General features: G+C 28.4%; 2 protein-coding genes across 4 annotated transcripts; both read right to left on the bottom strand.

The window, feature by feature from the left end:
- Positions 1–577: 577 nt before the first annotated feature.
- Positions 578–6,633, bottom strand: LOC126844159 (phosphatidylinositol 4-kinase type 2-beta). Of its 2 annotated transcripts, none has more exons than XM_050582076.1 (7): positions 4,443–4,640; positions 3,949–4,067; positions 3,507–3,839; positions 2,570–2,824; positions 2,063–2,290; positions 1,838–1,977; positions 578–1,368 (listed from the first exon to the last, which is right to left on the bottom strand). In XM_050582076.1, exons 1-7 carry the CDS (start codon positions 4,501–4,503, stop codon positions 1,269–1,271), a joined length of 1,236 nt encoding a protein of 411 aa, XP_050438033.1. In that variant the 5' UTR covers positions 4,504–4,640; the 3' UTR covers positions 578–1,268. The 2 variants fall into 2 exon arrangements, with proteins under 2 accessions (XP_050438033.1, XP_050438024.1); XM_050582067.1 differs by lacking the exon at positions 4,443–4,640 and adding an exon at positions 6,165–6,633 and having other exon boundaries at positions 583–1,368.
- Positions 6,634–7,676: 1,043 nt separating this feature from the next.
- LOC126843422 (uncharacterized) lies at positions 7,677–10,071 on the bottom strand. Of its 2 annotated transcripts, XM_050580967.1 has the most exons (7): positions 9,814–10,070; positions 9,514–9,697; positions 9,319–9,363; positions 9,060–9,116; positions 8,878–8,992; positions 8,551–8,814; positions 7,678–8,490 (listed from the first exon to the last, which is right to left on the bottom strand). In XM_050580967.1, the coding sequence occupies exons 2-7, from the start codon at positions 9,629–9,631 to the stop codon at positions 8,154–8,156; spliced, it is 936 nt and encodes a 311-aa protein (XP_050436924.1). In that variant the 5' UTR covers positions 9,632–9,697; positions 9,814–10,070; the 3' UTR covers positions 7,678–8,153. The 2 variants fall into 2 exon arrangements, with proteins under 2 accessions (XP_050436931.1, XP_050436924.1); XM_050580974.1 differs by lacking the exon at positions 8,551–8,814 and having other exon boundaries at positions 7,677–8,490; positions 9,814–10,071.
- Positions 10,072–10,697: the final 626 nt, after the last annotated feature.

Raw genomic sequence — 10,697 nt, 5'->3', positions numbered from 1 at the left:
TACTATTATTGAAAGACACAATTTTTTGCCTTTATAACGATTTTTATGTGGTTGACGTGAAAATGAAGTTTGCTTTAATAGTTCTAAAATTGTAGCCAAACATATGATTTTAAATGCTTAAATTTGAAACATTAAAATAAGTAAAGGATGTATATTTTTTTCATTTATATGGAACAATACTTGACTTGACTTTTCTAGGTGTGATAACTGATGTGAAATAAAATTCAAAATTTAATATGAGAGCAATAATTATACTTAATTTGCTTGATGTGATTTGTTAGAAGTGTGCTTCAGATAACACTATTAGTATAATATTGAAAATAAACTATCCCATTATGAAAGACTAATAAAAACATACTTATTTACAACTGAACAAAAAATCCTGTTTAGGATAATAAGTGGAAACTGGAATGTTAGATTGAAGAAAAACAATAAATAAAAAAATTAATATTCAAAATATAACTCATTTAATTTAATAAAAATAACAATAATGATTAATGTATAAATTAAAAGTGGAATGAAAGAAACAATAATAAATTACAAGTACACATTAGGGAAATAATTATATATTATGAGTATAACCTAATATGACTGTATTAAAAACTGAATTGGAGTTTTTGTTTGTATCAAATTATTCAAATTTTGTTGTTTCTTGTGAGAATAAATTAAATATGCGGTTGAACAATATTCAATTAATACATATTTTATAACAATGTCTATTAAGTATTCTACCAATTCAGTTTAAAATACAATCTTTAGTAATTATTTATACAATATAAAAAAATAGTTACATTCAAAAATAGTTACGAGTTGCATCCCTGTTTTCCGCATTTATCATTTTTTTTTTAAAATTATTTTTATACTCAGTAATTTTCATATCCACAGCCTTCTTTGTATCAAACAACATAACATTTGACCAACATAGTAATGAGGAGAAAAAAAAACACATAGGATAGTATTAACTTAGGACTAGACGCGTAAATCAAATTGTCTCAATATCATATCTTAATTTTGACATAATAATCAACAATGAAATGCACTGAAATGATTTATGATTATGATTATAGTAAAAAAAAAAAAATTAATATTAATTACATTTTTCCTTTAAATAATATAGTGATGACCAGAATGTTTTAAAACAAAAAACATACAATTAAGACGAAATTATAAACTGGCAACAATAATAAAAGACAAACTTAAAATCAGTAAACATAATGAAAGCGTAAGCCCTTATGTTTTTATATTTAAAAAATATATAAAACGGGTAATTAACACCAGGAGAAAAATGGGCTCTTATTTTGAAACCGTTGCGTAAAAGTATCACTGAACGAACGAAACTTGGAAGTCGTTCCTACATGTCCTTTAGATCTAAAAACAAAAAAAAAATCAATTATCATTTTTAATAGCATAAATAGTACACACACACACACACACACACTTTTTATTATCGATAAAAAGTTTTCAATTGAAGAATTTAATCGAATAAAGGCACAACACAGAATTGAAATCGAATAAAATTTGGATTGTTGGATATAGAAACATAAGTTTTTTTTAAAATTATTATTGTTCAAGTTCAATAAATCTAACTTATAATCTTCAATCACTCCAGAGTTAGGTTAGTAGTATTACAAAACTGATCCATAATTGTTTTTAGTCGAAACATTGATTGTTAAGGTTATAAGATATCGGAAATAAATGATCATATAATATAGTAAATATTACATTCAAATTATAGAAAGGTAAAGAAAAAAGAAAATATATTTGGACAATGGAAGAGTACTGTTATTTGAAAAAAATTGTATTCAGCTAAACTATAATATATTTCTTAATTTTTTACCGTTCAACAATAACAGCTGGCATCTGGACGAGTTGTACAGGACTTTTACCGTCTTTCAAAGCTTGCGTTAAGTTTAAAATTTGTCCACGCATTACACTCATCTGCTTTTCAAACATGTGCCTATCAAATCCCTTATCCATCTATAATATAATAACAATATAATTAAATTTATATTCATATATATATATATATATTTTTTTTTTGTATTGTATGATTGAATTTTACCTTGAAAAGTGTATAGAGATCGTCGCATAAATCTTGTACAAAATTCATATCGGACAAAAAAGGTAGAACGAGCTCTTTGGTTTCCTTACTAAATGGAATTTTCGCTTGTGGAAGCCACGCCCAATGATAAGGGTAAGCACGCCAAGAGTCGGGATGTTTGAATGGAAATGCTAAACCATTGTCGATAGCGGCTATTTTTATATCTGGCTCTTGTATAACATTCCATTCCTAAAATCATGTTGAAATTTAATAAATCATTACAAACAATACAATAATAACTAAATTAACAAAAACTGCCAACTTTTTTATACCATGTGATTCATCCTTTTAACAACCCAATGCTCAAAAAGATACAAAATTTGAATATTTTCTAATATTGTAATATAGCATAAGCAAAAGAGTTTGCATAAAGAAAAAAATGCAAAGTATCAGTTGTTTTAAGAGAAAAGAGAGTCGTTAAAAGAATCACCTGGTATATGTATACATATATTATACATGTCAACTTACCGATGAGTTTTCGCTTATTGTTGAGTTGGTTAGACTTGCATTGGGGCTTGAATTTACACTTGGTTGGTCATACCTAATTAGCCAGTTGTCATTACCTCTATCGGTATTACGAATGATATAATCTAAGACAACTAGCTTTTCAAATTGAATTTGAAAACGTGATTGCAGATTTAAAGGTAACGGAGCCAATTCTAATCTTCTTAACCAGTATTCAGCATCTTTGTAACCCTCCATGAACAATTGAAAAGACCCTATCTAAAGTAGTAACACACACATATTACATTGTGGATGATAATTTATACACACAAACAAAAATTTAATAAAATATATAAATAAATTATTGTAAACAGTAAACAAACTTCATATGTAATACACAATTAAACTTCAAAAATGTCTTCTTGGAATGTAACTTGTAGCTGTACAATCTTTATTATTATTCTTAGTATAGTTATCTTTGATGTAAAAATGTGAAAGTAATCTATTTTCATTTATACGTATACAAACAAGATATTAGATAGACCTTACTTTTTTAAAGCAATTCGACCCATCATTTAATGATTAGGTATTTATCTTTATGTCAGTTAAGTAAAGCTGTCGTTTTATAAAAATATTCGGGATTTCCAATAAGTTAGTAATTAAAATATACGATACAGTGAAACCTGTCTAAAACGGAATTACATACAAGAAACTAAAAGAAAATTCCATACTAAGCGCAGTAATTGTCCATCTTTTAATAGGATGTCCCATATGTATTTATATGTTGCACTTGGATATAAATAATTAAGCTATTATAAAAATATTGTCAAAGATAAAGTTTTTAACTTTAAAATGAAACAAGTAAGGTATACAAATTTCATCTTATACAATTTTCAGGCTACTTCAAAGTTCATTTTGGACAGGTTCCGTTCACTGGTATCTTTATGAATTTTATACATACTTTGGGTCTAAGGCCAAGCCTATGGAATCGTCGTCCTAATTTTGGAAAGTGATCATTAATTGCATGTTTCACTCTAGTCTTCTCTCTATCAATTCGGCCATAATTAAATGTTTCACTAACCAGCTTGGCTACCTTAGTCTTTGGCACAATATTCAAACCCAATTTAGTAGAAACTAAACTGGCACCAGCTTCAGACAAATAGCCTTGATTTGGTATTAAGCACGAACGGCCAAAACAACACGGGCAACAGTTTTTATGTAACCATTTTGTCCATTTGGGATTTAATAAACCATACGGTTCTTCGTCTTTAGGTTTGAAAACTCCGATAATTTTCTGAAACATTTAATCTTTTTTATAAAACACTATCTACAATAAGGTAATCAATTAAGTTACTAGCATAAAATAATAAAGTATACAGATTTACAAAAAAAAAAATACTTACGCAACTTGCATCTTTAACAAAGTAACTACCGCTGGATCCTTGATAAATTCGTTCTGGGAACACGCTATTGTCAATAGCGATCTCGGCTTGTTTGATGACCACACTGAAGGCTGGGTCATCTAAGAAAACAAAATGTTTAATCGGTAAACTAAAGTTTAACAAACAACAAATAGAATACTATTTTTAAGGGAAAAAGTTTGCAATAAATATCCATAATTAATAGTATGTCCCAAATATAAATACGTATACATAGCAATTTTATTTGATATAAAAAACAAGCGGACTGTCTAATAATCTTAGGTTTCCAGGGACGGACACAGCATACTTTTCAATACTAGGCTACATACATAAGATGTTCTTAAAATAATAATAATAATAATTAAGATAATGATAAATAACAATATTTTTAAAGAAAAAGTAGTAGTAGGTAATACACATTCACCATACTTATATAGATTTGGAACCGATCTGGAGAACAAATTCTAAGTATTTACCATTATTCACTGTATTGTCGTAACTAATTATATCAGACGTGCTGTCAATGTTGTCGTACATTGCAATTGTGATGGTGTAATAAAAGTGATTTACAATTTACATGTTCTAAAAATGCTAAACAATTTTTAAACAGGTAACTAGAATTGTGTATTGAAATCTACACACAATAGCTCACGACTATATAGATAAATGATTAATGAGTTATTTTAGTGTTAAAGCAGCTATTGTTTTTTTTTTTTTTTATATTAACTTCCCACTTTAGTATTATTGACGCGTCAATACAAATAGCTATCAAAAGCTAGAGGCGTGGCGTTAATTTTTTGTTTATTTTCTGTCACGAATCTAGTATCATTAATACGGTAAAAACATAATATACGAGTTTATCTTTTGTGTTATCTAAAATAAATACCTATAAGATAGTAGTTATTACCCAACTGGATATTATTTTTTTATTTGAAAACTCTACAGAATATGTGATTTTTAACCTTTGATACCAAACCTCCTAACCTTTGATGATAATACAATATAAACCTAATTGGCAATTTATAATATATATATATATTTTATTACTATCAATTTATCTCAATATTAAAAATGTATACTAAAATTTGTAAGATACACGTTGTAAATGCTGAAAATTATTTAAGATAAAATAAGTAGGTATAACTTTGGTGTTGTGTTAGGGTACCATGATTTTTATTTTTTAGTTTGATGACTCATAATTAATGAATTTATTATTTGTAACTATTAATTCCAAGTATAGGCCTATTAATCTGTATTTAAAATAACAATAAAATGTTAACATAAACTATGGGAATCGATCGTGTATAACACACAAACCAAATCAACATTATGAGTCAATAAGTATCTATTTTATAAACTGAAAATTGACAATAGTAATATAGTATTTAGCAACACTATAATTACTCGCATGTCTGGATTTTACAGTAAAATCTAATAAAACTAAAGAGAAATAAAAAAAAAAGCATCAAATGATACATAGGCAATTATTACTCATCTATAGGTAATATACATATTATTACAACCATGTGGCTGTATCAATAATGTAAAATTAATAAGATTTAAAAAAAATGTTCAGCTCTCTCAAATAATTAAAAACGTAGATAACAATCAATGATAGTTATACTTAGTTCTCAATGTGAAATTTAATAGCAAAAAAAATGCATTAAGATAAAGGAAAATGGCCTTGGAGGATGGATCATATTATAACATTATATAAAAATATACCCACTAAGAAATGGGTAGGTTAATTGTTATGGTAAATCTATACCATAACAATACTAAGTTAAGGCAATATTACAGCGTGTAATCTACACTTAATTTGCAAGTTAAAGGCATGTATTTCTGAGTTTTGAATAGTTACGTTCCAGAAATATAGTGTCTTATCAAAACATGAATAGGTTTATGAATGTGATGAAACTTTCATGGATTGAAATATCATGCGGACGAGTTTCAGATTTACCAATGCCGCTGGACTCTGCAAAGAATCCGAATCGTCGGCTTAAAACCAGTAAATAATGGATAAATCTGAAACTCGTCTGCATGGCGAACAGGTTTGCCCCTATGATCAAATACATTTTTTATCTATAGTGACAATCTATTTTCTTTCTCTGCGGTTTCTTTTTTTTTTATAGAGTTTATCGACAACGAACAATTAGTTTTTACAATTTAAACACGATTTACACTGAATTGTTGTTTACCTGGAAATAAATTGTAACCCGGAGTTTGCTCCATACGTCCCAGCAACGGTTGATTCTCCCTATCTTTGGTGTCCAGGTTGTCGCTAGACGGTTGCTCGAAATCAATATCGGGGACTATTGACTGATATACAGAAGACGTTGGCGAATGCTGTTGTGGTTTTCCGTTGAACTGTGAGCTATCCTCGTTCATTTAGAAGTTTTAACACAAAAACCGCACACACAAGGACACCGAGGGGAGGAACAATCGCTGCAGCGCGCCGTTCATAAATCCAATTGTTTCCATGCAACATGCGCTATTGTGTGATGTAGTATAAAACAATTGCAATGATTAATCGCGACAAAAACAACGACAATGATTCTCTTTATATTATATTTTTTTTTGTATACAACAGACCGCGTAGCAGACCAAGTTTAAAATCACATCACACACTCCAGTCCAGTCCATGGGAAACATATGTTATTTTGAAAAATTATTACCCAACATCGGACATGGATCCTTTCCATTATCTCTCTACAACGTTGTCGTATTTTGATAAAGAAAAATGTAACAATGACAGTAATTTATTCCTCCATGAAATTTATCATTCATTTATTCCTCCATGAAACGGCAACGTTGAAAAATAAGAATAATTCAGCAACACCAGTCAGCTCTGATCTCATACAGAGTAGAGCCATCTTACTATCTAGTATACTTGTCTATGCATCTGCCATGCACAGAACTGAAAGTTTAAATTTCACATACAAATCACAACACCTAAGACCTAGATTACCAACGTTACACATAAATAGACTGCTATATTGACTATCGAGTTACTTATTTTTTTGTAAATTACACGTTTACTGTGTAGATCATATTTACATTCTGTTTAGTGTTATATGATCTAAGCCCTAAAGTTACCGGACATCTTTGAGGCGATGTCCATTACACACATATACGACTCATTATTGCTCAGAAAATAATTACAACTATGTAGTTACTTTTTGAAAATTGTTTTTGTACACAAAAATATCACAACATTCCACCCCCTTTCTAAACTTAGGCAATTATTCAAAACTGGTTATCACCCAGTCAAAATTGCCAACAAACTATTCTTCGATGTCGGCATACTTAGGATTAAATTTGTTTTTTTTTCATTCCTTTGAATTCAGCTAAAACTGTTTATAATATTTACAAATTCTCTTCACTACATAGACACAATTTACATTTTTAAGATTTTGCTCTAAACAAGCCGATAAGCATATTTTAATTTTTTAAACATATTTGAATTGTTGCCAATGAGTAATTAGTATTGTGCAGGTACTGTCGAAAATTAAGTGTGTGAACATTTATAATTTATAAATAAAACTTAGTGTAAAACTAATAGCTTCTCTGCACCATAATTAACTATAGACATGTGTAAAACGTAGTTTTATTAATTTGTTTGAAAACAACATAAATAATTGTAACATATTTCGTAATAAACTATACATTAAGTGTAACTCAAACTAAATACTTAAACTACATTGTCTACATTTTTGTTTCCTTAAAGTAAATTGCAAAGGCCTCGTTTGAAATGTAATTACAATATTATACAATAATGATCATTATCTATAGGAACGTTGAATACATAATATTATTTTGTTATAATACTTGGCAAGTTAACTAGTAATTAATATTAATTTTTTTTTTTAAATATTGAATGCATGTCGTACATGTTTAATGTCAATAGGATTATAAAAAGTTTCATAGAAAATGTTTCCGAATAAATAATTAATTTATATTACAAATAAGTTAAGAACTATCGAATATCACAATGATTATTTATAACGTCAACAGTCGTTATATCAGTCGGGTGGTGTAAGCATATAACATAATTATATAGTTATACTCTAATATCCTAACTATATATATATAAAAAAAAATAAACAAACAACAATAATAAGCTAATGAACATTTAGTAACTACTCGAATGATATGTCAGATTTTCATCTATTTGCAGTGATGGCAATTTAACTAGGAGATTCATCAAAATCTGTACTTAAAATATTCCAATTAAATCTTTTATTAATAGAATTGGTTAACGGAGGTACAGGAGGTTCTACAAATGACCAGTTGTTAATACCGTCTGTCGTCAAAGCAACTAACCCACAATACGGAATGTGTTTAACCATTTTTATGAAGTTTTGCTTAGAACGTGGCACTTCTAAGTTTCGCTGCACTGGAAGGTGATTGTGTCCATCATGTTGAAGCTCAATGCGGTTGTTTGCATCGTCAAGCGTAATTGTAGCCTTGGCAGGACAGTAATCATTAGCCTTCTTGTTACGTTGCTTTTCGCAAACCAAATACCTAAACAAAAAGGTAGAGCTTTTAATAAACATTTAGAATTTTGTTATGTTATATACTTACATTTTGTTGCGGTATACACTTTTTTTATAGTATTTATAGTGCAAATTGTCTATGTATACATCGGACTTGTTGTGCACTCCGGGTAGTTTTCTGTAAGTATCTGGTCTTACAAATGGCACTTCCAAGTTTTGCTGCATTGGAAGGTGATTGTGTCCGTCACGTTGAAGCTCAATGCGGTTGTTTGCGTCGTCAAGCTTAATTGTAGCCTTGGCAGGACAGTAATCATCAGCCTTTTTGTTACGTTGCTTTTCGCAAACCAAATACCTAATCAAAAAGGTAAAGCTTTTAATAAACATTTACAATATTTTGTGATGTTTGTATACTAACATTTTGTTGCGGTATACACTTTTTTTATAGTATTTATAGTGCAAGTTGTCTATGTATACATCGGACTTGTTGTGTACTCCGGGTAGTTTTTTGTATGTAACTGGTCTTTGAATTTCTAAAAAAATAATAGATTTACAAATAATTATAAAGTTAACGTATTATTTCCACTAAATATTTATTACCGATAGCCGGTTGATCTTCATCATCTTCGTCCGTAAGCATGCCATCAGCAATCAGAACTAAAATCAAGTTTATATGTTATTATTAATATTGTAAGCCAAATTTAAATATTTTGATCAAAATTTCATAACCACGAAGTGTTTACATTATCATTATAATTAATTTTTCACCATATAACACAACGTTCGAATAGTTAATTACAATTTAGATGATAAAAAATATGTCATTCTCTTTTTTTTTTTGCATATAGTTATTAATTACCTTTATCAAATCCGTCTTCAGAATCTGAATTGTCTTGCACTACATCTAATTAAATACATAATGTATTAGATAATTTAAAAGTATATTGTATTAACAATAAGATATGTTACGAACAAATATAAGAAGAAGTACGCTTTAATTCACATTGCAAAACTAAAAGGAGCGACTTCTAAGATACAATTTTCTGATAATTACTTGGAATGTAGTAGTTGTGTTCGATTAGGTGCTCAGGAACAGCAATTTCATCCTCTACTCTATTGTAATTGTGATCATTTGCATCAACAATTTGAACAGCATTGATGTCCATGTCCATCTATTATTTCAGTCGGTAATAATATAATATTTAGGCTGTGGCCATTCAATATCGTTATCACTGTCTCTATCAAAAATATAGATTATGTTATAAAACTATTCAATTATTATCAAGACATTATTTATAGTATAAATATTTATAGTTATTAAGCAATAGGGGGTATTGTTAGGGGTTAAACTTACTATAAGGCTAATTTATTGTTTATTTGTAGAATCTATAACTATTTACTGCATTATACTCTGCATATTATAAATAATGATAACGGTGTCTGGACTTTATAATAAAATTTATATCGAACACCACATCATTGTATAATGTATACCCAAACAAAAAGAGTATTCAATATGTTAAACATCCTTCATTTGAACGCATTATATTTATATAATATCACTTAATACAATATACAGATACAAATCAGAGAGAGTTAACGTGTCTACGAGAACAGTTTTAGAAAAAATACATTTGGTTTACTTAATTTACTTTATTGTGTCAAAAACTATACATCTAAAACTAATGCATTCTAGAATTGGCAGACTGATAGAATGTGATTTTATATTTTGATGTGTCGAGGTTGGTCACACTGATAAGATAAAAATTTGTAATATCTTTTGGAAGAACTCTTATAATTATTCAAAACTGGCGACCAGTCAAAATTGCCAACAATTTATTCTTCGATGTCGGCATACTTAGGATTTAATTTGTTTTTTTCGTTCCTTAGAATTCAGCTAAAACCGTTAATAATATTTAAAAATTCTCTCCACCACAAGACAATTTACTTTTTTAAGATTTTGCTCCAAACAAGCTGATAAGCATTTTTTATTTTTTTAAACATTAAAATGTTACTAAATGTATATATTACTGTTATTATCTTATTGTTACATTAATACATTAGTATAAAAGACTTATTTAAATTGGTACCAATGAGTAATTAGTATTGTGCAGATACTGTCAAAAATTAAGTGTGTGAACGTTTAAAATTTATAAATAAAACTTAGTGTAAAACTAATAGCTTCTCTGCACCATAATTAACTATAGACATGTGTAAAAAGTAGTTTTATTAATTTGT

Source organism: Adelges cooleyi, unplaced genomic scaffold (assembly GCF_023614345.1).
Source record: "Adelges cooleyi isolate 19-005CV unplaced genomic scaffold, UGA_ACOO_1.1 ACOO_flye_CR_arks_rails_tigmint_CR_PRNA_108, whole genome shotgun sequence".
NCBI lineage: Eukaryota > Metazoa > Arthropoda > Insecta > Hemiptera > Adelgidae > Adelges > Adelges cooleyi.
Note: the sequence above shows the minus strand (reverse complement) of the source record. Positions and strands in the feature narration are given on the sequence as shown.

Bases quoted from the DNA above. Each gene is read 5' to 3' on its own strand.
- LOC126844159 (XM_050582067.1), bottom strand. From the start codon at position 6,354: ATGAACGAGGATAGCTCACAGTTCAACGGAAAACCACAACAGCATTCG. The intron at 2,825-3,506 runs GTATGTATAAAA...TTACTACTTTAG, and splicing joins GGCTTGGCCTTAGACCCAAA to ATAGGGTCTTTTCAATTGTT. The intron at 1,978-2,062 runs GTAAAATTCAAT...ATTATATTATAG, and splicing joins ATCTCTATACACTTTTCAAG to ATGGATAAGGGATTTGATAG.
- LOC126843422 (XM_050580967.1), bottom strand. From the start codon at position 9,631: ATGGACATGGACATCAATGCTGTTCAAATTGTTGATGCAAATGATCAC. The intron at 9,117-9,318 runs GTAATTAATAAC...ACTTGATTTTAG, and splicing joins TGAAGACGGATTTGATAAAG to TTCTGATTGCTGATGGCATG. The intron at 8,993-9,059 runs GTAATAAATATT...TTATTTTTTTAG, and splicing joins TGAAGATCAACCGGCTATCG to AAATTCAAAGACCAGTTACA.